This window comes from Typha angustifolia, chromosome 15, assembly GCF_048772165.1.
Source record: "Typha angustifolia cultivar Huaian chromosome 15, ASM4877216v1, whole genome shotgun sequence".
Taxonomy (NCBI): Eukaryota; Viridiplantae; Streptophyta; class Magnoliopsida; order Poales; family Typhaceae; genus Typha; species Typha angustifolia.
Window position 1 is genome coordinate 5,140,054 of NC_133253.1, and position 26,212 is coordinate 5,166,265.

Sequence of the window (26,212 nt, forward strand, 5' to 3'; positions counted from 1 at the left end):
TAAGAGTTACAGGTCGAAGTGGGTCCCTTCCCTCGCCACATAACGACATACTTCTCTGTGTGACACTTCATCAAACACCATCACCACTACCCTCCTCCTCCTCTCACTCTTCTAATATCTATCTTCTTCATTTCTTTCTTTCGACTCCCCCTCCGCCCTCATATTTGTGTAGATTTCTCTTTTGTTTCCAAGATATAGGAGAGGAACAAATAGGAACCTCTTCTGTTCTCCTTTCTTGTTATCTTTCCTCTTGGTTAATTTGTTCTGTTGTACCTCTCTCTCTCTCTCTCTCTCTCTCTCTCTCTCTCTCTCTCTCTCTCTCTCTCTCTCCCCCCATATCCCCCCCTCTCCTCTTTGTCTTTGAGAGGCAGATAGATCCAGAGGGATAGAACCAAAGAAGATCTCATGCTTCTCTGTTGGTTAGTGACGCCCGCCCTTTTCTTTCTGTAATTTGGACGACTTGTAGCAAAAAACAGCTAGCAAACTACCTGTTAATTATTTTGCCATTCCCATGGCAACCACCTCCTCGTCCTCATTCCTACCGAGCTCATCCGCTACCCCGCCTACGGCCAAGAAGAAGAGGAATCTCCCCGGGAATCCAAGCAAGTGCTCTCAACCTGGTCGTGCCAAAATTAGATGAGTTAGCTTTCTGTTAGTGATTTCATCAGACATTTTGTGTGCAGATCCGGACGCCGAGGTGATTGCGCTGTCACCTCGAACGCTCTTGGCGACGAATCGCTTCGTGTGCGAGGTGTGCGGGAAGGGATTCCAGCGTGAGCAGAACCTGCAGCTCCACCGGCGAGGCCACAACCTGCCGTGGAAGTTAAAGCAGAAGAACCCCAAGGACGTGGTGAGGCGGCGAGTCTATCTCTGCCCCGAGCCGAGCTGCGTCCACCACGACCCCTCTCGGGCCCTCGGGGACCTCACCGGCATCAAGAAGCACTACTGCCGCAAGCACGGCGAGAAGAAGTGGAAGTGCGAGAAGTGCTCCAAGAAGTATGCGGTGCAGTCGGATTGGAAGGCGCACTCGAAGACGTGTGGCACGAGGGAGTACCGCTGCGACTGCGGCACTCTTTTCTCTAGGTACATACGTCGAACATCTTCAAGGCATATAGCTGGGAGGAATTAACCAAAACAAAAAAGAAATTTAAAAAAGATAAGAAAAGGAAAAGAAGAAGAAACCCATAAAAATAAAAATAAAAAATCTAGCGTTAGGGTTTAGGTTTAGGGTTACTGCTCGCATGTGAGTTGCGAATTCAAATGGAAAAGGTACTCGTCTTTCTCCTTGGGAGCAACGCCTCCTTTTGCCTGACCTTCAAATCTCCCTCTCATGTTCACGTGGTGAGTTGTAGGTGAGTCATGGCAGATTGGCAGGGGTTTGTTCTTATGTGGGTTGGAAAGATGTGGGCAGGCAAGGACTCGTTTGGAAATGTTGCAGGTCCAGCATTTCATGCGCTAAATTTGGTAAAATCTTCTATGAGGGCCTACGGATTACTAGTTTCGGTTGAGCAACTTTGAGATGAGCGCTTATTAATTAATGGGTACCAAGAATTTATGTCTATCTCTTGGTATTTGATGATCTAAGGGAATATTGCTCATTCTTGTAGCGGGAAATTAATTCTCTCTTTGCATTAATTGAATGGTGAAGTTCTATTAGGAGAAGAGCTCAATTCCTCTCCACTGCTCTACTTCCCATATCTCGTACTCCGTCCCTTAGACATTTTACCATGGGAAACATGCATGGTAATTTTCTCATGTACTACTTCATTAATATACTAATCAAGCGCATGCATTTCCCTTTCTTTCTATTCCCGTTGATAGTAGCTTGAACTATTCTAAATTTATCAAGTGTCTTTCTAAGTTTTTCTTTTCTTTTCTTTTCTTTTTGCTCGCTCAGGAGAGACAGCTTCATCACCCATAGAGCTTTCTGCGATGCCTTGGCGCAAGAAGGCGCGAGAATTCCGGCCGGCATGAGCAATGTAACCAGCCATTTATATGGGACTAGCAGCATGAACTTGGGCCTTCCTCAATTGAGCTCATCAATGGCTTCCTTTCAAGATCAAATCCAGCCGTCCGCTGACCTCCTCCGTCTCCGTGGCAGTGGCGTCGTCGATCATCTCATCTCCCCCGGGAACAACCCTCCCACCTTCCGCCCGCCATCCTACTACCTTGGAGGTGGATCAAGCCATGACTTCCATGAAGACCCTCGTCAGCCTCAGCATTCCTTGCTCCAAAACAAACCCTTCCATGGCTTGATGCAGCTCCCTGATCACCTCCAACCAAATACCAACAACACTTCGTCAACCTCTAATGTTTTCAACCTGGGCTTCTTCTCACACAGCAATAGCAACAGCAGCAATAATGGCAGCAATCAGAATGCAAGCCATCTGCTGATCCAAGATCAATTCAACAGTAGTGATGGAAGTCATACTGAATCTACCACCAACTTCTCGGGCAATCTCATGAGTGATCCCATGGGCATGGGGATGTCTTCTCTATACAACAGCTCGGTGCGTGGCGAGTCGGGCGTGCAACAGATGTCTGCGACCGCGCTGCTTCAGAAAGCCGCGCAAATGGGCGCGACGACTAGCAGCGGGAATTCTCTGATGAGAGGATTCGGAAGCGCTTACTCTAGTGGTGCAAAGCCCATTGGGTTTAGTGGTGGTGGCGGCGGTGGAGAGAGCTCGGGAAGTCAAGTAGGAGAAGAGAGCCGATTCGAAGATCTCATGAACTCGTTTGCGAATGGGAGTAGCAGTGTGTTCTATAATGGCAGTGGGCAAGAACATGAGACTGGCTTGCACCACAGCTTGACAAGGGACTTCCTTGGAGTTGGAAGCATGGTGAGGGGTATGGGAGGAGTGGTGTCTCATAGGGAGCAACAGCAGCATCGTGGCCTCGGAATAGGCTCGTTGGACGCGGAGATGAACTTCAGGTCTTGTAGCAGATCCTTCGGCAGTGGGAACTTGCAATGAGAGCTAGACGGAAAGTGATATTTAGTTGGTTGGTAATGTGCAAATCAACTGTTTAATTAGCAGCAGCGGTAGTAAGCAGTAAATTAATGCATCTTTTATTTTGGAGCTCTTTTATTGATCTTCACCACCTCTTGGTTCTTGTACTTGCATTTATAGGTTGTAGATTTCTTAATTTCATTTGCTGCTTCAAGTGGTCACTGCATGCATAATAGATCAAGAGGTCTTGTTGCCCTCGAAATCTATCTGCTCAAAGCATATTAAAGCCTGTTATGCCTGAGACACCACAGGTACGAGTGCCTAGCTAAATTAAGCATACATCAACATATATATGCTGCTATCTATGCATTTGGATCCTCTGTGATTATGCTCTGCCATGTCCTCTTATGTTTTTTATTTATTTATTCATTTTTAAAGCTTCTCTCTCTCTCTCTCTCTCTCTCTCTCTCTCTCTCTCTCTCTCTCTCTCTCTCTCTCTCTCTTTCTCTCTGTCTGTGTATGTGTGTGGGTGTCTGTTTCTGTCTCTCTGCGGAGCAGATAGTCTGCAGCCTCGACTGCATGAACGATATGCCATCCTCTATTCATATACACAGATCGTACAAAAGACACACTACAAGTATAAACATGTCTTTCTGTGTGTGTGTGTGTGTGTATATATAGATAGATAGAGAGATAGAGAGAGAGAGAGAGAGAGTGCATGCATGCAAGCGCGGGTGTGATTGTAGTTGATGGATTGAGAGGGAAGAGAAAGTAATAATGGCTGTATTTCTACAGTTAGATCGATGGACCAGTATTGACCAGTCAATGAATGCATCATGTGCCTGTTTACGTTCAAAGGAGCACCAAGAGATGGATGAAGTAAGACGAATATAAAAAACCCTTCTTTTATGGAAAGAATGTCTAACTACTCCCCTTTATAGGAGGAGAAAGAATGTTTATAATCCTTATCCTAACCTCCCGGTTCCTGCTACGTGAAATCATCCTTCCTAGAAAAAATTTATATTTGACTCCTCTCTCTCTCTCTCTCTCTCTCTCTCTCTCTCTCTCTCTCTCTCTCTCTCTCTCTCTCTCTCTCTCTCTCTCTCTCTCTCTCTCTCTCTCTCTCTCTCTCTCCCTCTCTCTCTCTCTCTCTTCCGCTGACGCCAAAGTACTCAGTAGACCTCACCCACCTCCTATATAGCCTACAGGCCGGCTATCTCGCTAACTTGAGCCGGATCGTCTCACGGCGGCGCATCTTAGTATCGGTTTGACGTGTGCTCTTGTCGGGATCTCCTTTTCCCGCTTTGTCCTCCGAATCTCGCCAGCGTGGATCGAGTCTGTGTCATTTACGCTATGCTGCGTCCTTCTTGGAGTTCTGATTTGATAACCTAATCTTATTCATAGTTGTAAGCTTACTTTCGGTGGGTTAGAAAGTTACTATTATTTCTTCTTCTTCTTCTTTTTTTAAAACAAATTATCTCTAAACACTGTATGAACTATTCACCTATGTTCAAATAATTTAATCGAGAGGTCGAAGAATATATTCTGATGTGTTTGATTGAAAAAAGTTAGGGAGGGACGCCAACAAACATTCACAGATCTGAACATTGATACTATCAATGCATATAGATAAAATGCTAATAAATTTCAACCGTACTCATCGTGTGATAAAATTTTAATTATTATCGTGCAGGTGCTCATGCGATTCGTATACTGTTAATGATTCTTAATCTCTACTGGCAAACTGCCGGCGTTAGAATAATTAATACACGGGCTTTGTTCTTAGTTGTTGTTGGTCTTTCTGTGTATGATGCTTTTATATACAAACGGCCAAGCTGGAAAATGTCTCTCTCTCTCTCTCTCTCTCTCAAAGTCTTCAAATAATTGTTATGTTATTTCTTAATTAATAATAAGTTTACATACCTTGCTCCTCTGCAAAATATTATTTTTCTTTTTTTTAATAAACTTACATGAGAGTTATATATTATATTTTTTTAACAAAAAAAATTGGAGATTTTTTAAGTCAATTTCTTGGCCGAGAAATTTCGACTGTTTAATAATTTGACACATTATTCGTGCAATTATAAGAATGATAATTAGAACTAAGCTTTCATTCATTTGTTTTGGCCAAAAATAAGTGATCACCAAAAGTAATGATTATCTAATTATATGCATCCGTGTTGTTGCTAGTGATTTTATGCACCAATAGATGTTGAGGATAATCTGATTCAATGAGTCCGACCCAAAATTTAAAAAAAAATTATTAGGACTTACATATTACTGATACAAAATACTTTATAAGTTGAGTCTAGTGTTTAATATTATTTTCGTATAACTAATTTGTCCTTCTGTAGTAATTCTGGAATAATAGATGTTTGTCTTTTGAGATCCTACAACCGACTTACATGAAAAATAAAAGTGATTACTTGAATGCTTTGTCGAATCTTCGTAACAATGTATGCAGAATAAAATGTATGCAGTTTATTCCTCGATACATACATTATAACAAGTGAAAACACTCTCTTATTCTCTCATTGTATTCTTTTAGTACTTGTTGTTATTTAGAATAGAACCCACGTTTTTATATAAAAATAAGTTAAATAATCTAGGTAGACCTCATTTAGACGGGAGAACAGGGGAAGTCCGGCGTGATGTTTCTTTTATAAAATATTATCTTCCAAATATTAGAGAAAAAAAATGAAAAGTAGAGGAAAATAAATTTTAAATTTAAGCATTTAATCCTCGTATAATAGTATCGAGTAAAGTATAATTGTTATATATTTTTTATCATATTTAATCAAATCAAAAGTCAAATTTAAATGATATATATATATATATATATTTCTGAGAGTAGGCATGCATGCATAGGTAGTCATGAGGAAGGATATATAACTAACTGGCTTCATAGTGTTAGCAACCTTTAGTTTTGTGGCCCACAACGTTAGCCCAATTAGGCCCAAATCGTTAAAATGCAATCACTCGGCAATGGTGTCAAGTGACTAAGCACCATAGATATAATTTTCTTGGCCAGGTGTCATCAGCTCACATGTATATATGGAGCCATGGAGGCATTTGTCGCATCCTCGTTGGACCGACCGTTTGCCTTGATCCAAAAGGGTACGTGCATGGCCTCCTTAAACGACACGTGCACCGCTCCACTCAACAACCAACAAATGTGCCACAAAAAAATTCAAACCGACCCGTTTATTTCCATCTAACCTTGTTTCAAACATGCAATACTAAGATAATGTCTAATCTAAAGCTATCTAAAATAGAGTATTATATATATATATTTAAATAAAAAATGTATTTGAACGACGGGCAAACCAAAGCTTTGATAAGCTTATCAAGTATTGACCCGACAGTCAAAGCATTTAATCGAAGGTTATTATTTCAACTTTTCTTTTTTGCACATCAAAATTTGTTTACTATGATCGGTTACAATTATTTTTTATTACGTTGCTTCAATCGTGTAACTAATAATAAACGATGTATGATCATGTAGTTGAGTAAAAGGAAAATTAGATGAAAAAGTCCGATTACTTCTACTATTTTTTTAGATTATCATGTCCCCTCTAAATTTTGATATAAAATTAAAAAAAAATAATTAATAATAATTATACTCATAATAAGTTAACGAGCTCATCGATTTAGCTAGCAAAATGGAATGAAATCATAAAATAGCCTAAATATATTCATCAATTCTCTTTACGGAGGCATGATATTGAAATTTTGTATAATTTATGGAGTACAGATGTAAGTAACCTTTTTGTTTTCTAGCTGGACATGGCCGGTGAGCTATAATTTTAGCATTTGAATATAAATAATTTTAACTTATTTGTTGTTATATACGAATGCTTAGGTTTGTAGGAGACATAACTGCACCGTTTTCACTATTGGACTTCTGTTTTACTATAAAATTGGTACAAATATACAACGGCAAACGCTATTTGCCTCTCGTTGCATTTAAGTCTGGTTCCGCGTTTTAGTGCTGTTAAATGTGGATGCTGACGTGGTCTTCTTGCCGACTCCTCAAGGTCGTACGTGGACACGAGGGGAAATGTGGGCGGCGGCGTCTTTCTGGGACCCACGCGCGTCTGGTGGCAAATCAAATCCACGTCTACAAGGTAAAATCCAGAGCCTTCTTAATTGCTTCATGGAATCCCTGCAGCTTAATTACGAACGTCACTTTGGTAGTTCTTCATGTCTTATATATGCTGCTCTCATGTTAATTTGTTTTCTCCAAGTAATCAAAGTTATATAAGGTGACAACTTTGAGCACAGCTTATTGACCTTTCGTTAGTTTCTCCAAGGAATCAATCTGGAACTTTGCAGGCATTTACAGATCCAATTATGTTGCTAGATATCTCTCCCAGTCATGGCCAGCTTTCTCATTCTCCGCGGTCTGAGATCAGAAAGCTCTGCAGAGTATCGAGAAGAACCAGATGGAACTCATGCTCTACGAACACCCATTCTGTATATGCTTCTGTTGGATTTGAGCCGGAAATGAGCGCTAATCTCCCGATTCTATCAACTTTCGTATCAAGTGCTCCTGCAGCAAGAGACGTTGTAGTTTCTTCCAGGCAGAAGGTATATGAAGTCGTCCTGAAGCAGGCGGCGTTGGCGAAGGCGCAATCGAGGTCTATTGCCGCAGTCGATTTGAAGCCAGACATCAACTTACTGAAGGAAGCTTACGATCGTTGCGGCGAAGTTTGCCAGGAATATGCCAAGACCTTTTACTTGGGTGAGTTCTTGCTCTCATCTCTCCATTTTTTTAATCTCTCTGACATGCAATCCTCCTGGACGTCTAACTTTGACTTTATTTATGTCTAGGAACACTTCTCATGACCCCTGAAAGAAGAAGAGCAATTTGGGCAATCTATGGTACAACCTGTACAAATGATTTATATATAGACTTCAAATTAAATCCTCTGTAAGAGGAAAAAAAAAAAAACTTATTCTGAATACTGTGTTCAGTATGGTGCAGAAGGACAGATGAGCTTGTGGATGGGCCTAATGCCTCTCAAATTACGCCGTCCGCCTTGGATCGATGGGAAGAAAGGTTGAACGATTTGTTCGCCGGCCGGCCGTACGACATGCTCGATGCCGCGGTATCTGATACTGTCTCAAAGTTTCCTGTGGATATCCAGGCACCTCTCTTAACACATAGTAGCTATATAAGTTTAACATGTCGAAAATCTTCTTCTCTACTAAATCTTTAGATTTTAACTGACGTAATGGATTCCAGCCATTCAAGGACATGATAAAAGGGATGAGGATGGACCTGGAGAGATCGAGATACAGCAACTTTGATGAGCTCTATCTCTACTGCTACTATGTCGCAGGAACAGTAGGACTGATGAGTGTGCCTGTCATGGGCATTGCGCCGGAGTCTAAGGCGACGACCGAGAGCGTCTACAGTGCGTCTCTCGCTCTGGGGATCGCGAACCAGCTCACCAACATACTCAGGGACGTCGGCGAAGAGTATGGCGGCCATTCAATCATTGTACATATATTAATGGAACTCATATGAGTGTACAAACTCGAATGCTGTATATATGATTTTCTTTTTTTCCGCAGCGCAAGTAGAGGGAGGATCTATCTGCCGCGAGATGAGCTCGCGCAGGCTGGCATTTCGGAGGAGGATGTCTTCGAAGGGAGGGTGACAGACAGATGGAGGAGCTTCATGAAGAGCCAAATTAGGAGAGCCAGGATGTTCTTCCAGGAAGCAGAGAAGGGTGTGTCTTCACTGAGCCAAGCCAGTAGATGGCCAGTAAGATTATAATTATCCTACTACTTTTTTTTTTTTTTGGTTCAAAAGATCTTTATGATCATAACTTTGTTTTTATTTGATCACTTTTGTAGATATGGGCTTCTTTGCTATTGTACAGAGAGATCCTTGATGAGATAGAGAGAAATGACTACAATAACTTCACAAAGAGGGCTTGTGTTGGCAAAGCAAAGAAACTGATGGCGTTGCCTGCAGCGTATGGGAGATCATTAATCAGTCCTTCTTCTCATGAACATTTTGTAAATTTATGAACCATAATAAGATTCCCTTTGTGGTGGCATATTTTCCGACGCTTAAATTTGTATTCTGTAAATATAAGATATTAAATTTAGTGTTGTGTACTATTGGGAGATTTTCTTCCTCTCTTTTGTTGCCGCTATATAATGCCATATTCCAAGTCATTGAGAACAGACCAACGTAACCTATGTTCAACAATTACATAGCTGTTAGCTCTCGCGCTAATAATCTCAGCCCTTTCGTTGCCCTCTCCGCGCCAAAAGCCCAAGCCTTCCTCCCCCTTTCACGATTCAAATCTCGCGTACACCGAGTACTTGACTCCTTGCTCCAGAGATGTTCGTCCATGAAGCAACTCAAGCAGCTCCACGCGCAGCTCATAACCAACGCGCTTATCGGAGAGATCCTAACGGTAGCGCATCTCGTCGCTTTCTGTGCCGTCTCCGGCGCCGGCGACCTCCGCTACGGCGTCGAGGTCTTCGAGAGAATCGCCGTACCCAATAGATTCATGTGGAATAGCTTAATCAGAGGTTATTCTAATAGTAAAAACCCCAAAGAAGCCATTTTTCTTCTTCGTAAAATGATGGGCCAAGGTCTATTGCCCAACCAATTCACTCTCCCCTTTGTTCTCAAGTCGTGTACGAGCGTGTTTGCTTTAGAAGAGGCTATGGTGGTCCATGGCATTGTATTCAAGCTTGGATTTGGATCTCAGATCTTTGTTTTGAATGCGCTACTCCATGCATACTCGTCCTGTGGGTCAATTGAGTTGGCCCGCAAGTTGTTTGTCGAAATGCATGTCAGGAATGTCGTGTCTTGGAACTCGATGATTGGTGGTTATTCTCAATTGGGTAATTGTGAAGAAGCGTTCACTCTATTTAGGAAGATGAGAGATACAGGTTTATTGGCGGATGAGTTCACCCTGGTTATCCTCCTTTCCGCTTGCTCACAAGCAGGGAACCTTAAGTTGGGTAGGCTCATGCATCATCATATAGAAATGACAGCGGTTAAAGTTGATTTGATTGTGGGGAATGCTTTATTAGATATGTATGGGAAATGTGGAGAGTTATTTACAGCTCAGACGTGTTTTGATAGGATGGATGTTAAGAATGTGGTTTCTCGGACATCCATGGTCTGTGCTTATGCAAAACATGGATATATTGAAGACGCCAGGAGATTGTTTGATCAGATGGCAGAAAGGAACATAGTCTCGTGGAACGCTATGATCTCTTGCTATGTTCAGCATGGACTTTGTCAAGAAGCCTTGGATCTTTACACCCACATGCAAGCTTCAAGAGTTGTACCAGATGAGATTACTCTGATTGCTGTTCTTTCAGCTAGTAGCCAAAATGGCAACCTGGTGATTGGAAAGAAAGTCCATGATTATATCAATGAAAATATTGAAAATTCTAGTGTTGCACTGGTTAACTCTCTTGTTGACATGTATGCAAAATGTGGTCCTATAGAGATTGCCTTGGATCTCTTTAGTACCATTCCTAATAAGAGCACAGTGTCATGGAATGTGATAATTGGGGCCTTAGCAATGCATGGGCGAGCACTAGATGCAGTTGAATTCTTCAGATGTATGGTGTCAGATGGTTTCTCACCTGATGAAATCACTTTTGTTGGTCTGTTATCTGCATGTAGTCATGGTGGTTTAGTGGAAGCTGGGCAGTATTACTTTGAGTCTATGAGCCTTGTCTATAGAGTTCCACATGAAATTGAACACTATGCTTGTATGGTTGATCTTTTTGGGAGAGGAGGACACCTTCAAAGAGCTGTTGAGCTAATTAGTAGTATGCCAATGAAGCCCGATATTGTGATCTGGGGTGCATTACTTGGGGCGTGCAGGATTCATGGCAATGTGATGATTGGGAATCAAGTCATAAAACAACTATTCGAATTGGAACCGAGCCATGGAGGACTTCATGTTTTAATTTCAAACATATATTGTGAAACCCAGAGGTGGGAAGGCATGAAGATGCTTAGGAAACTCATGAGAAAGAGTAGAATAAAAAAGGATACAGGTACTAGTTCAATAGAAATAAATGAAATCATCCATGAGTTTGTGGTGGAAGACATGAGACATGAAAGCTCAAATAATATATACATCCTGCTTACTCAATTAACAGATCATATGATGTATGTGGAGCAGCTATCTATTCCATCTGTAGCATTTTTGGATCTCGAAGAGTGATTGGAAAAATTATCATGATGTCTCTTGTGTTTCTCATATACACCTGTATTTGTTCTTACACAATGCACTGAAGAGGATATCAAGCTTACAGTATGCAATATCAAGCGGCCAGAAATTCAATTAGCATCGATGAAGTTGAAGTCTTATCAGGATTTGCTGGCTTCTTTTTCTGCCTTCTGATTGAACAGTTCTAAATTGATATCATCAGTGGGAAATATTACTGTCAGTACTGAATGCTGCAGGATAGTCTGAATTCATCTAATCCATGACAACCAAGTTAGAATACATTATCCGGATTTTATTCGTCTGGCTTCACCACCTGCAGTAAACCATACTTAGATCAGATGATAGAAAGAAAATATTATCTGTTACAAGGATGTTACACTAGGAACATTTGGATTTATTGAAATTTGGAATAAAAGGTGATGTAAAGAGTTTGGGTTGGATTGGTTTGAATAAAGACCATGGATCCAACTAGCGCATGATGCATCCTCAAATATTGATGAACTGTTATCTTTTCAAGCCACTTCATCGCAGATTTATGTATAAATTATATGCAACAATTTCATTGGTAAGACTTGTTTACAAATTGAATCAAGATCGCTGCTCTGTTATTCTCTCTCTGCTATATTCTACAGAAATCTAACATGGTAATGTCTGCATGTTTACATTTGGATTACAGATAGTGGCATGGTGATGTCTGCAGAAGTATTAACCGAATTGATATTGGACGGTAGGAGGGCCAAGAAGCAACTAGGTAACTCCTTCCATAAAACATAGAAAAGCCCAGCTCATTGGTCCAAGTTTTAATATTTCATTTGATTTATAACAGAAAGAGCGGAAGATTTTACACTATTAGTTTATATATATTTTTGAACAAGACATTACTAGTTTATTTATTTTTTTAGGATTATTCATTAGATAAAGGGCAAACATTTTCTAGATTTAGAGGCGTCTAAGCCCTATCAACCATTTAACCAATATAATAAAGGTTGAGTCAATCCTACGACATCCTTGATCATGGAAAAGGGTGTTGCTAACTTTATCAGAGTTGGTTAGTGACATCACTAGTTTATATTGTCTATTTCTATGCGCAAGAAGAGCAAAGTTTGAATTGGTTCTATGTACCTTTAGTTATAGAAACTTGTAAAATCATGTGCACTAGGTATATATTTTAGGTGCAGAAAATTTCTGCTCCACTCTCACAGACGTTATATTAGCTTTTGGATCAGTGAATGTTTAATAATTATTATAGAAAAAAAATATTTGATGACTTAGTGGCTAGGCTCAATGACTCGCTCATCTCAACTCATTCTTTATGACTAAGTAGCGTTTACTTTGTTGGAACAATAATTCAACGACACATACAATTCGAAATCTAAATTAGATGATATAATATATTAGCTAAAACTTAATAAATGTAAGTATTTATGTATATAGGGATGATTGATTTTTTTTTTTATCTAGCCCACGTATAACTTCCCAGCTCTCTAATAATTGAAAAAAAACTGACTGGCCCAGGATATATCCATTAGTGGAGATCTTAACTCATTATTATTATTAATAATAAATTCCACCTCTCCAGTGAGATCCTTGAACTTGAGACCATCCGGCTACTCCACCTTTTAACGGTTGATCTTCGTGGAATATGTTATCCTCTCTTTCCCTCACCCGCTCTCTCTCTCTCTCTCTCTCTCTCTCTCTCTCTCATGGCCTCAAGCTCGCGCCTCTTCTCTTCTCCTCATCCTATTCCTCTATCTTCTCGATTCACTTCCCTTCGGCTCCTCCCTCTAATCCAATTCCCTCCCTTTCCTCCTCTTCCCTCTCGTTTCGGTTCTCTTCGAGGCGCCTCACTACGCATTTACGCCAAGGCCGAAGTTGGCGGTGCCTCGGGAGTCGATCCCAAGGCTGGGGTGGCTGTGTACAAGCCCAAGTCGTATGAAGTGCTTGTCTCGGATGCGGCCAGGTCGCTCGTCTACGCTCTCGAGAGCGGGAAGACCCGCCTCGAGATCGACTTCCCGTGAGTCCTACTACCCAACCATTTCTGTATTTTTTTCCCAAGGTAATTTCGAGAAAAAAAATGATAATTTTTTGGGGGCTTTTAACATATTAGCTCTTACATTTTATCTTATTAGGAAAAGCTTCCTCTTTTCGATATGTTTAGGTCCCTTCTTTTAAACTATTATTCTGCAACAACCAATTCATAACGAATTTTCGTGTCTATATCTATTATTTTTCGAATGCCGTTATCCTCTCTCTCTCTCTCTCTCTCTCTCCTTCTTTTCCATTTTTACGAAACAAAGAACACCTAAAGAGCATTTTAGTCAGAGAGGTGAATGTGTTACCAACATTATTTATGAATAGACATAGATTGTATAGATGTACCTGAAAAAGAAGTCAATTTGTAAATATGTTCGAAAGGAGGAGGTTTCTTTTGTAAAAGTAAAATGTTGGTTGTCATGTGCCAGGAAAATCATCTTTCTCTCGACAGCTTTTTCATATTACTTGGTGCAGATTTTGCTTTATGGAAGTGATTATTTTATATTATGTTTCCTCTGATGCTTAGAAAGACTCATTGTTTTGATGACTAATCTAGATTTTATGTGTCCCCTAATGTTGGATAATTGTTTTTTAGTGCACCTTTTTTTGTGTTCCATATTCTGTTTCTTTTCTGACAATTTCTTCTTCTTTTTTTTTTTTTTGGTATTAACTTTTGTTTGGTTCTATGAGCAGGCCTCTGCCGAGCAACGTTTCTACATACAAGGTACCTATAATCCGTGATACTTGACATTATGCCTATGTAGCACACTAGCACTTAGTGTGACATCACTTTGTTGTTGAAAACCTGATGCTTGATGTGTTGGGAAGGTTAGAATGCAAATAATATTGTTGCAATGGGGAAATTAAAATTTAAAGATAGCGCAATTGGTAAGAGTAAAGTGAGGGATCCATATGTTGAATGAGATAGGCAGGACTTAAGTAATTGGAAGCAATCACTTTGAGGAATAAAAGCTCCATGGTGGCCATTGTATTGATTGTTGTGGGTAGTACTTGGATAGGCTCCATCTAAGCCTTATCAAGCCACTTCCTAATGAAAAGAGTTGTACTTCAAGATAAGAATAAATTGTTTAGAGAATAATAAGTTAATAACTGAAAGGTGGAGATGCATTGCACTCCTCCGAGCCATTCCCATTACTTCCTCTTATGGGAATGACTTATTAAATTCAAATGTTCCTAACACTAGACCTTGTTCACTATCATGAATAATTCCACACAAGAATAAATGAGATGTTTAAGCAAGTCAAACCACAACTTTTAGAAATTCTTCCATTATCTTCTTGGCTTCTTGCTTTATCATAATATAAAAGATTGTTTTAAGAGTTTAAATTTTTTCATACTGTATTTGAATCAAGAGGCAAAATTTCAGATTTTACTGATTCTATGTCCAAGCAAACAAATCTCAAATGTGTTCTTATCTCTTTTCTTATGAAGGGATCTTCAGATGAGTTTATCGATGCCAACATCCAACTTGCCCTTGCTGTTGTACGGAAACTTCAGGAGATGAAAGGAACTAGGTCTTGCATTGTAAGTTGGAAGTTTTCTTAATTGTCATATATCTTCAAGTTATTATCATAGTTTTACTAAATTTTCATCTCAAGGGTAAAATTCCATGAGCTTCCATTCAAGTCATGGTTAGTTAGGGCCTCATTATGAGATTGGACATTCCAAGATTGACCAACTTATTTGTGTTTCTCTTGTGTTTGTGAGCCAAAAAATAAAAGAATTTTTTTGTGCGATCTCGACTGTTTCATATTCTCCATGATATGAGACTATCTTTCATATTCCCAGACTACTTGTAAAAGTTTTGGTAGAAGTTTTTTTTTTATATTCAGAGCTTATCATCGGTTACATTTGCAACTACTCAGAAGCTTAAGTTAATCTTCTGTTCCACGACTTCAATGGATTTGTCCAATGTTGGAAGAGGCCAACATATAGAGTTGTAAGTCATAAAAATAGGTTAATAGCCCTGGTTATGTTCCAGATATTGCGAATGTAATAATTGTCTTGATAATTTGCTTGTGGTTACATTGGTGACTTTCCTGTAACATGATCTTGATTTAAAATTTTAAATACAGGTGTTTCCTGATCAGCCGGAAAAGCGCAGAGCTTCTCAGTTATTCCGAGCAGCTTTTGATACAGTATGCATTATTCTTGGAATTACTAGACAAAGCTTATGTATATTTGTTAAATTCTATTTTTCCTTTAAAAAAAGTTCTTTCTTCTTATTAAGGAGCTGATGTCTTCTTGTGCCTTTTTTCTTCTAGCAATATTCAAATTGAGGTTCTGTCTTTAATATATTCATTTCTAATTACAGATCAGTGGTATAACTCTTGGTTCCTTGGATGATGTACCCTCTGGGCCTGTCAACACCTTCTTCAAGTCTGTAAGAAACACACTGGATTTCGATTTTGCAGATGAGAATGACGGTTAGATTTTAACTTGCAAAAAGAACATATTTTCCTCTTCACATCTGCATAAATACATAAGAGACATAATTTGGCAAGCGATAATTTACAAATGCTAAAATTATGAGCTAAATGCAAAAAAATACCTGGTTTGCCTCTCCCCTTTAGCACATGCTAATTCTATGAGCAAAAAATATTGTACGGTTATCTCTTGGAGAGTGATGTGTCTGACATCAGAAAAATCTTGCCTTTAGTATGTTTGCTGACTAAATTTAATCAAAACAGTTCTCCTTTTCTGGAGTAGGTTCTTCTAGAAATTACTGGAAGTCAATTAGAGTAGTTGTGTTTGATTCAAAATTTTTTGAAGTTGAGCAGATGGATAATTTATATGCAACTGCATAGACATATAAAGGGTGACAGTTATTAACTTTTATACTATATTAATCTTATTGGTATTTACAGCAAAAAACATCTAGAAAGCAATTAACAAATCAAGATGAGATATAAGACTTCATTCATTCATCGTATTTAATGTCTTTGTTTTTTGAAATTGACCTTATTATACAATTATACCAACATTTTCTGGAACATAACAATCATAATGCATATAAACCAAATCTCACCTGTCTTTATCCCACATACTTATTCAGTTACTTTTGTACACTACAGGCTGATACTTCTTACTGTGAAAGATAAAGTAGCTTAGATGACAAACAAGTCAACTATCAGAATTTGCAATCATTTTGACTTCAGTTATCACGATTCATGCTGTACATTCATGTCATATTTTTTTTGAGTTAATTATATATAATTGAATGCAGATCGATGGAAGTCCGACGAGCCACCATCACTCTATGTCTTCATCAATTGTAGCACACGTGAGCTTTCTGCCATAGAGAAGTATGTGGTAGGTTGTCTAGAATTTATGTGTTGTGTTAGTTATTTATCTCTGTGGGAGTTTATTGAATATGATAACTAAGCCTCTGCACTAGCCTTTTTTAACTTTTTTACTTTTAGACATAGTATATGTCACCTTACATGCATTTGTATATATGACTCTTGCGAAGTGTTCTTTGTATTGTATGGATCTTTGAGATGTTTATAGATAAATTACTGGCCAATCATAGTGCAGATGGAGTCTAAAAGAACCCTTTTTCATAATTTTATTATGTGTAAAGAGGTTGTCCAAGATCCTCTTGATTAGCTGAAACCCCAAATCCAACTTGTGGGATAACTAAATCTTTTTATTAGGATGACTAATTGTGGTTTTGCTCACTGCTTTATCTTGCAACCTTTTTTCCTTTTATTGATAAAAAAATTCTTGGTCCATATATTTTTCAGGAAAAATTTGCTGCATCTGTCCCATCTCTTCTTTTCAATCTTGAACTAGATACTTTGCGGTATGCCTGATCTATGCTTCTTCACAGCAAGTAGTTTATTTTGTTTTATGCATTTGATATCATCTAATATGGGCTTCAAGTATTGCAGTTCTGACTTGGGCCTTTTGGGATTTCCCACCAAAGACTTGCATTATCGTTTTCTTTCTCAGTTTGTTCCTGTCTTCTATATTCGAACAAGAGAGTATTCAAAGGTACCAATGGTTTTCTTAGCCATTTATCTTTTTTTTAAATTCTAATAACGTATTCAATTTTTTTGACACTGAAGACAGTTCCAGTTGCACCTTTTATAGTGAACTACAATGGTGCTCTATTCCGTCAATATCCAGGTATGAGTTGATATGATTAGTTAGCATTGATACAATACAATAATTAGTGAAGAATCTTCTCATTTTGGGGTTTTTCACTTTGACCACTTTCAAAGAATAATTCCAGTACAGACTTTGAGAGTAGTAGATATCAGTATATCACATTTTGATAGATCCTCGGAAATATAAAATCTTTTTAAGTTTGCAAGGCGTAGCCTTAAAAGTTAAAACTAAGCTCGTTGGTCTGCCTCGCAGCTGTAAGTTCTTTTAGTTCTGTCAACTGTTTTAAATAAAGAAGTTAACATCAAAATAGAAGAACATGTTCAGATTGCAACTGCACAAGAAACAATTTTTTGACTAGACTGCATTTTGGTAGAAGCAAAACTTGCATATCTACTCAAGTTTGTTGTTGTTCAGGTCCCTGGCAAGTCATGCTTAAACAAGCTGATGGTTCATATGCTTGTGTTGCAGAGAGTGCAACTCGGTTCACTTTGGGAGAAGTAATATTCTAGGTTATTTCATGTACGGCACTTTGTACTTTCCTTGTGCATTGATCGGTAATTATGTTTGATCTCCATGTGTTAGACTAAAGAAGAACTTTTGAGGGTCCTTGGGCTGCAAGAGGAACAAGGGAGCTCACTTGAATTCCTCAGAAGGGGATACAAGGTTTGAAGCATCTCAATAATCTGTTTATTGATAATCTGCTGGTGTAAAAATTATCGGTATCAAGTGCAGCGTTCCACTGCTTATCATGTCACCAAGTTAACTTAGCATACTGAATTTGCCACCAACCATTAGAAACTATTCCGGCATCATTGATATCATATATCATCATATTTGCACCATTTATTTCAGCTTTCTCATGTTTTCCTGCCAGTAGATACTGAATAGTAACCTCTGAGTACATGATATTTACCTATCCTATATATATAAAGATAGTTATATTTCTTGTCAGACAAGACATTCCACATGTATCATCACTGGAGATCCAAACATTCATCTACTGTATTTCTCATTTGAGCATCAATGGATCATCTGGCTTGTTGTGATTCTCGGTGTGACCACTGCTATCTAGTATCTCCTTATTACTCTTACTCATCAATTCTCAAAATATGTATACTCATCAATGCAGAATGCTACTTGGTGGGAAGAGGATGTTGATTTGGAGGTATCTTCTGCTTGGCGGAGTTGAGCAGCAATAACTTGTGAAGTTGAGATGCACTACACTTAATAATAGTTGATTGGCCTAAAAAGAGGGCGCCCATGGCTGATTGGCCTTTTGTAACATACCCTACAGTGGTTGGTTCCATTTACATCCTTCACAAGATGGGAGAACGAAGCATGTACAGCTTCAATTATCACCGGGGGGAACCATAGAATGAGTTTTTTCTTTTTCCTTTCTATTTTGTTGCAATCTCTGAAACTTGAATGATGTGAAATGACCATGTAAAGTTCAGTGGAAATGCATTTCAGTTTTGTATATTGGTGTCGGTCTTTTAGTGTAAAGATAGACTATGGCAGTGAAATGCTGTCAGTGTTTATGATAGAGATGGTACTGAACTGAATGATGAGAAGAGAAATGAAGAACAGCTAATCCAAACATGAAGTCAATTTTTTAAAGCCATCTAACACCCTGTTTGGAATCACCAACTCAGTGAAATTTAATCAATTTAAAATTCTATTTTCACCAAGTTTGTAGTTTGGAACCAGTAAATCATGAGGTTCCATTGATTTTAGTTATTATATAATGAAATCTAATGATTTTAGGTTGGATTTAGATGGAATTCATTTGCCACCTAAGTTGACCTTTTCAAATCTCAAAATTAGCCTTTAATATGTTACATTATTATTGAAACTCATGAACATAATGAAATGAAATCGTACGTCATTCCATAGAACAGGATAATATGAATTTCATTTCAATATCAAAATTTTCCAAATGGCAGAATTCATATCCAACTAAAATTAATTAAAGTTTCTCTAAATGTAACCAATTGAATTCTCTTAGAATTGATTTCAAAAGTACCCAAATTTTATTCCTATGCGGATAAGAAAGTCTTCATTATTTTTATATTAAAATAAAATAATATTATACATAGAAAGAAAAGGAGCGATAAAACAACTAATCTTTTAACTTATATTAAGTAACACATTAAATATGACGGTGGGTATAAATAAATTACAAATGTAAGGCATGACCATAACTAATTCATAAGCCATCTCATAGTCTAAGATATTGTATTCGGCTATCAAAGATAAGTTACAACCATTATGTGGTCTTTTTTATTTAAAATTAAAAGGGTCCATTTTGGGAGGTCTGAAGATCGACATCCACTGGCTTTTCTTATATCATAATTCTGTTCATATGATTCATTTATAAGAAAATAAAAATTATAACTTCTCCTTTAAAGGCAACGAGGTAAGTTATGCCACCCACCAAACCCAGTTAGCATACATACTATTTCACAAACTATCTTTTATCTAGGGGTTCATTACACTAACTAACTAGTTCGGCAAACGAGAAAGGAGTCGGCGAGATGGAGGCGACGAAGAAGAAGACGAGCAAAGGAGAAAGCATCGCCAGATCCACGATATGGCTCGTCGCGATCCTCGCCACTCTCGCTCCGGTCTCTTCCATCGATGACAAATGCGCCGCCTGCAATGCGGTGGCGGTGAGTCGCTTCCCCTTTTCTTCCTTCTCGCGTCAGATCTCATGGTGTGCAGATTTGATTGGTATTTGATTCAAAGGCGAACGTGATGCCACGATCGATATCTGTTGCTTCTGCGGTTAGATCAATGGATGAAGAGTTGTTGGTAAGGGACCTGATAACTCCAGCAGAAAATTGGGGTTATCGGGCTTTTTACTTATTTACGATCTCATTGCCACCTTGGCGGATAAGAGGCCAGATAGAATGCTCTCACGAAATCTCTCTCTGTATTATCTTTGAAACCATCGGGTTTGATATCTTTAAATGAACCTTTTATCTGGTTGCTGTGATTGTTCTGCAATAGATTTATATGGCTTGGCCTTTATCATGGATCGATCTTTTGTCATCTTAGTTGGTGAATGATGTATCCATGAGTATCTATGATATAAACAAAGTTCCTTCCTTGTAGACGCTGCTGGGATCTGATTGCTTTGCTGAATGATTTGCAGGCTGAACTAGAACTTGGACTTTCTAGTGTAAGTTTCTTATGCTCACCCCTTCATATGATCAAGTTTTACCAATTTATTTTATGGATATGGATTGCGCTTGTACGTACTCAATCTTATGTATGTCATCACATCATATGTTGGTTAACTCTTTGATTTTACAAAATGATCTTGCGCTTTAGTTTGCAATATCCATTTGATTTCACCTTGATTAAAGTTTGACAGAAGCAACAATGTTTTCTTATGTACTGTAGCTATATTTTTCTAGTGGGTGGCAACTGTCAAAATTCTAATGCAAAGAAATGAGAAGCAATATTATAGCAACTAATAATAATAGTGGAAGGGAAAAGGAACAAATTGACTATATAATGACCAAGGAGCTATTTCTTTCCAAAGATATTGTTCTTACAACTAGGCATGCCGGCAAAAACTTGTTCCTTTCCCAAATGGAAGGGTTTTTACAATGTAATAATAATGTTCATTTAGTTATATATTCATTTGAGAAATAAATCTAGTCTTTTTAGTTAGAGGTTCAAAGCTGATGTTAGCTAGCTTCGGAGTAAGGGGGTGGACTTTAGTGACCTCTCTCCTGCTATTAGTTGCTGCAGTCCCATTCTACTGGAGTTGGATGAGGATGATTTTGTAAGTCTGTTCCCATTAATTGTTCTGTTGGGGCTTGATCAGCAGGGGAAATTCTGAGTAAAAAGTGACTACTGGTCAACTGTTATTTTGGAGTTCTGGTCTTTCAGATAACCTGTCATTAAAAGTTTAGGCTTTAGTAAGTTGGATCTGGAGAGGCTAAGGAACCTATATAGTCAATGCATCTAAAGATGAATGGTTTTGTTTTTCCCTCTTTATATAATGCCGGCCATAAATCTTTTCTACTTTTTATACTTTTCATAAAATTTGTGTATTTTATTATGAAAGAATGATTTGGTCATTTTATTCTGCATGATCAGTATGCTATTCTCCATGCTTCTAGTGCAACTAATAGTCAATGTATCTAAAGATATTTAGTTAATGTATCTAAAGATGAATGGTTTTGTTTTTCCCTCTTCATATAATGCCGGCCATAAATCTTTTCTACTTTTTATACTTTTCATAAAATTTGTGTATTTTATTATGAAAGAATGATTTGATCTTTTTATTCTGCATGATCGGTATGCTATTCTCCATGCTTCTAGTGCAACTGATAGTTGTCAATGGTTCATGCTATACTTAATATTGTTGTTGATTGGGATAGCTCATACGACGAAATACATGAGTGAATATAAGGAACTTGATAACATGTGGAAGGATTACTGATGGTGCTGATTTATTTGTGCGCTCCAACTATTATAGAAACATGTAGAACCAATAAATTACTTAACTGGCAAGTGAACATCATCATTCCTTTGTCTTTTTGTTTGATTCATATAATCTTTTAATCAAATAATTTGGTTCACCTTGGTTTCTTCATAGAATATCTTTATGCAAATTAGTTCATATAATGTAACCCAAGCAGATCAAATCAACAAATGGGAGCCTATTTAGTTTTGTTCTATGCTTCTTATAATAATTCAGATTCAATTTTGTCCTTTGGATGCTCTCCTTTCAAGACTTTAGTTACATTTTCAATGTTTGTTCATCGGAATTTCTCTGGTATACATTTACTATATAATAACTTGTTTTCTATATTCAATATAGGAGAAACCAAGAAACCACTTAGACATGCGCCACCGTTTGGATTCCAAAGGTCAACGCAAGGGCAAAGTCATCGATTATAGGTATAATTGCCTTTTCTTTTAGAACATTCCAGTCTGAACCAAAGTTCTCAGTATCGAAATCGGGATCGGCTATTCAGGAAAACGATACGTATTGGTCGTATCGGCAGTATTGATCGTCGATATTGGTCTGTATTTTAAAAAAAAGTTTAGAAAAAATAATTATAAATTATATATATATGAAGTCTAAAAAAAATTATTTTCTCGATCTCTATCTCTCTTCCTTTCTACCACTTACATACACACGCTCTCTCTCTCTCTCTCTCTCTCTCTCTCTCTCCTCTCTCTCTCTCTCTCACACACACACACAAAAATAATTTTTTTTTCTTTACTGTCTTTCTCACTAACCCTTTCTCTTATCTCCTCCTCATCTCTTATCTCACTCTTACCTTTAAAAAGAAACCAATGCTCTCTCCTTCAAAACCCTCCCTGTCTTTGACTCACCCTTTTCCCTCGCACTCTCACTCTGTCTCTCCCACTCCCACTCCCTTTCTCTTCTAAATTGATGCTTCTCCAATGTAGTTTTGATGTCCATCAATGTCCGGCGAATTCTTTCAACGCAGATTAGGCCCGTCGACCTCAGGCAAATTTAGATATTCAATATTTTCTTTTATTCTCTCTCTCCTCTCTTTCTCCATTTCTTTCTTAATATATTCGCTCTCTTTCTCTCTTTTGATTTCAGTTCATTTCGGTCGAAACGGCTGAAACTTACCCGATCTAGATGGGGCATTGGTCATATCGGTCGATACCCTGTCGAAATCAGTCAATAGACTAGTTTTGGGGTGGGACCAGAATCAGCCGAAACTAGGAACTTTGATTTAAACTGTTGCAATACAAGAATCATATGATTTAAACTTTTTCAACTTGTAGCTGATATCTTAGTGGCTCTAGCCTCTATGTAACTCCTGTGTGCTCGTGTCTTTCATACTAATTCTTACTTTTCTTGTACAACTAAACTACTTTCTGTTTGAGCTCAACTACTTACCTATTGGAAAATATGATGATTTGTTATTGCAAACTGAGCCAATTGCTTGTGTAACTAGTACTACAGTTTTTTACCTTGTTGGAGAAGACAGTGATTTATTATGCAAACCAAGCTACTTCTTGTACTCACTCGAGACTAAATTTAAAGGAAATTTTTGTATAAGGCTAAATTACTTGAAGCCCCTTTTCTTTTAGCACATTGTGTAAGAACATATATATATATACGGTTTCATCCTTTATTTTGATATAATGTCTAGCTTTCTCTGTATATATTTTTTCAGAGTTAGTGAGCTAAGAGTTGTTGAACTCCTTGATGGGCTTTGTGAAAAGATGCAGGATTATACTCTGCAGAAGGTAGATCTACATTTATCCAGAATAATTTGTCTTATCATATCTGTCCCAGCTATGCCATCTTGATATCTTACCTAATTTGAATGTGATGCAGTAACCATGTTTTGCTTATTTTCTTTGATTTACAGATCTTGATATGAAATTCAATGTAACCTGATGTAGTAAATTAGTGCTCACTGCCCAGGCTTGCAATTGCATATATTTTCAGCATTTGATTTCTGTACTTTTTGCAGTTGGAATCAGGCAAACAAACATGGATCAAAGTTGGAGACTGGGATAGTCTTGAAATTGGTAAGAGTTTTAGAATCTTGGGCTATTCTTTCACCTTAGAAAAGAAAATTCTGTGCAATCCTTTGCAATTCTCCAAGAGGGAAATGTTTCACAGGATTTTTAGAAAGCCATACAAAGTGACTATCATGTATCCACTCCTTAATGGTTTATGTTTGAAGTGAACTGTCATGATTCTCAGCTTGATTACTGTTACCTAAAGCAACATGTTTCTTTTTGAGTAAACTTTTTATAAATAGTTCATGAAGGTCTTCATTTCATTTTGCAGACAAGCAAGAAGCACGTGCATACTCAAAAGATTTGTCCACCTTCTGTGGCAGGTAAGATTTGGTTCTAATCTTGCTTGATGAATAGTTCCCGATTTATGTTGTTGATTATGTATATCATGTCGTTGGGGCTATCTGTTCCGAAGTCCAAACATATATTCTGAAGAGTTTTTTTTTTTCATGCCTTTTTGCTACAATGTAGTTTTCTTGCATCCTGTTGTGTGGCGTCTTTTTCATTTGTGTTTGTATTTAGGAAAATTGATGCAGTTTAATCCGAAATAGTCATTGTATCTGCATCTGTCAAATTTGGTATATTGTTTCAGGTTTTTTTATAATTAATATGGAATATTCATATCAATAAGTAATTTGGATTAGTATGTTTTGCAATCTGTAATCGCTGCAGAAGCTTCACTTTTGAGAGGGTTTAATATGGTTCATTCATTAATGCAGGTTATTGGAGGAAACAGAGGATGAGGTGACTCAGATTCTACTTTCATATGACTTACACTATGGTTCTTATTCTTATTTTTCCATACACGAAGATGATCGTTATTTCAAGACATTTGAATATTTCATGAATCATGATTAACAATGTGAAAGAAAGAATGTGATGACATTTTTTTGGTGTTAAATCATAGTAGGGTTCTAAATGCTCCGTAAATTGCATTCCAGTGCCTCAGTCATTGCAAAACAATTTTAACCCTCTCTATTGTCATTTTCAGCTTGCTGAATGGATTAAACGAGGGTCTGTACAAGCAGGAGGTGTGAGCAAGGCTCTTTGTGAAGATCTTAGCAAGCATTGCCATTTTTCAAGGTTCTGATTCTTAACACTTACCCATCTACTAGTAAATTTCAAAATTAGGGGGAATAAGGACTTACTGTTATTGTAAATTCTCTTTGAGCTGCATCAGATAGAAGAAAAAACACAAAACTTTCAGGATTAGTAAAATTTAGTCTTTTTTTTTATTTATAAGTTGCCCAAGGGACTATGAATTTAATGTTGCCCCATATATACTACTCAAAGATTACAATGCGTCCCTATGTGGAAAGGCACTAAATTGAGAGGCAGATGTCTCAATGATGTTAACCATAATACCATATAACCAAAAAGTGTTTCTTAGACAAGTGAGCTTAAGATGTATGATGTTCTGACATATATTTTTTGGGTTTGAAGGACTGTTCTAAAGTTCTAGCATATCTTGACAATTTTTTTTGTTCATCTGAGGAAAAATTACTCAAGAGGCTTCTTTTCTCTATACTTGCAGAGGTTCCTTCGAGATGGATGATGGGGAATTATGAAGGCAAAGCTGCATGAGCACTAGAATTATCAATGGAGCATAGAAAAATTTGGAAGTTGTCTACTGACCTGACCGATCAAGGTCTTCCGATTTATTCTTCAGTTAATTGAAAGACGTTCTGTTCCAGTGCGCACACATTTTTTCTCACAAGGAATTAATTACTGTCTACTTTTTATAAACTGATTGATGTAGTTTGTCTTTAAAACCAAGTTTTGGAAAATCCAAGTACCATTTGACTTCTGGATAAGAATATGTTTATTCTAGTATAAGCCTCTTATACCGTATACTAAGTAAATAACAACTTATAACTATAATAATATAGTAATACATATTTTTTTCTCATCTCTTTTTCATATAATATTTTTCTTTTTAGTAATTATTATTGTATTTTTGTAAACATATTATTTTAATCAACTGTCATTTTTAATCTCTCTCTTTCCACTTCCTTTTCTTTCTCCTCTTTATCCATCTATTATATGTATAGCATTAAAACTATTGTTTATAACTCTATATGTCACATACCAAGCCTTTTAACTTAGGGGCTGTTTACGAGTAGGAATAGAATGATAAAATTTAGAAGAAAAATAAGTTCACTGCATGATGTATGTCGGTAGCTTGTTATGTAGACCCCTCTACGTCTCTTTTCTCTCCAGAGTTGTGCACACCCTCACCTTCTCATAGAGAACCTCGAGCCGCGCACCCCCATCCCACTTGTTAATATTTCAGTTTGGAGCTCGGTGCAGGATCTCGCCGCCTCTTAACCGTCACCA

General features: G+C 37.7%; 5 protein-coding genes across 6 annotated transcripts; all 5 read left to right on the plus strand.

Moving 5' to 3' along the window:
• The first annotated feature begins 74 nt into the window (after window positions 1–74).
• On the plus strand, window positions 75–3,325 carry LOC140778520 (protein indeterminate-domain 5, chloroplastic-like). Its single transcript, XM_073123288.1, has 3 exons — window positions 75–602; window positions 684–1,083; window positions 1,898–3,325. Exons 1-3 carry the CDS (start codon window positions 512–514, stop codon window positions 2,970–2,972), a joined length of 1,566 nt encoding a protein of 521 aa, XP_072979389.1. The 5' UTR covers window positions 75–511; the 3' UTR covers window positions 2,973–3,325.
• Window positions 3,326–7,141: 3,816 nt separating this feature from the next.
• Window positions 7,142–9,149, plus strand: LOC140777617 (phytoene synthase 2, chloroplastic-like). The gene is made up of 6 exons (XM_073121847.1): window positions 7,142–7,692; window positions 7,782–7,832; window positions 7,926–8,098; window positions 8,197–8,432; window positions 8,529–8,721; window positions 8,814–9,149. Exons 1-6 carry the CDS (start codon window positions 7,302–7,304, stop codon window positions 8,988–8,990), a joined length of 1,221 nt encoding a protein of 406 aa, XP_072977948.1. The 5' UTR covers window positions 7,142–7,301; the 3' UTR covers window positions 8,991–9,149.
• Window position 9,150: 1 nt separating this feature from the next.
• LOC140777616 (pentatricopeptide repeat-containing protein At2g22410, mitochondrial-like) lies at window positions 9,151–12,975 on the plus strand. Its single transcript, XM_073121845.1, has 3 exons — window positions 9,151–11,738; window positions 11,850–11,924; window positions 12,753–12,975. Exon 1 carries the CDS (start codon window positions 9,164–9,166, stop codon window positions 11,165–11,167), a length of 2,004 nt encoding a protein of 667 aa, XP_072977946.1. The 5' UTR covers window positions 9,151–9,163; the 3' UTR covers window positions 11,168–11,738; window positions 11,850–11,924; window positions 12,753–12,975.
• Window positions 12,814–18,882, plus strand: LOC140777618 (protein LPA3). The gene is made up of 12 exons (XM_073121848.1): window positions 12,814–13,187; window positions 13,901–13,931; window positions 14,660–14,752; window positions 15,304–15,366; window positions 15,543–15,654; window positions 16,455–16,540; window positions 16,975–17,033; window positions 17,122–17,224; window positions 17,299–17,359; window positions 17,756–17,838; window positions 17,924–18,004; window positions 18,471–18,882. Exons 1-12 carry the CDS (start codon window positions 12,877–12,879, stop codon window positions 18,528–18,530), a joined length of 1,143 nt encoding a protein of 380 aa, XP_072977949.1. The 5' UTR covers window positions 12,814–12,876; the 3' UTR covers window positions 18,531–18,882.
• Window positions 18,883–19,786: 904 nt separating this feature from the next.
• Window positions 19,787–25,696, plus strand: LOC140779823 (uncharacterized). 2 transcript variants are annotated; one of them, XM_073125107.1, is made up of 9 exons: window positions 19,787–20,010; window positions 20,496–20,522; window positions 22,179–22,258; window positions 23,521–23,593; window positions 23,824–23,881; window positions 24,147–24,198; window positions 24,595–24,619; window positions 24,867–24,958; window positions 25,410–25,696. In XM_073125107.1, the coding sequence occupies exons 1-9, from the start codon at window positions 19,876–19,878 to the stop codon at window positions 25,441–25,443; spliced, it is 576 nt and encodes a 191-aa protein (XP_072981208.1). In that variant the 5' UTR covers window positions 19,787–19,875; the 3' UTR covers window positions 25,444–25,696. The 2 variants fall into 2 exon arrangements, with proteins under 2 accessions (XP_072981208.1, XP_072981209.1); XM_073125108.1 differs by having other exon boundaries at window positions 19,843–20,010; window positions 20,456–20,522.
• Window positions 25,697–26,212: the final 516 nt, after the last annotated feature.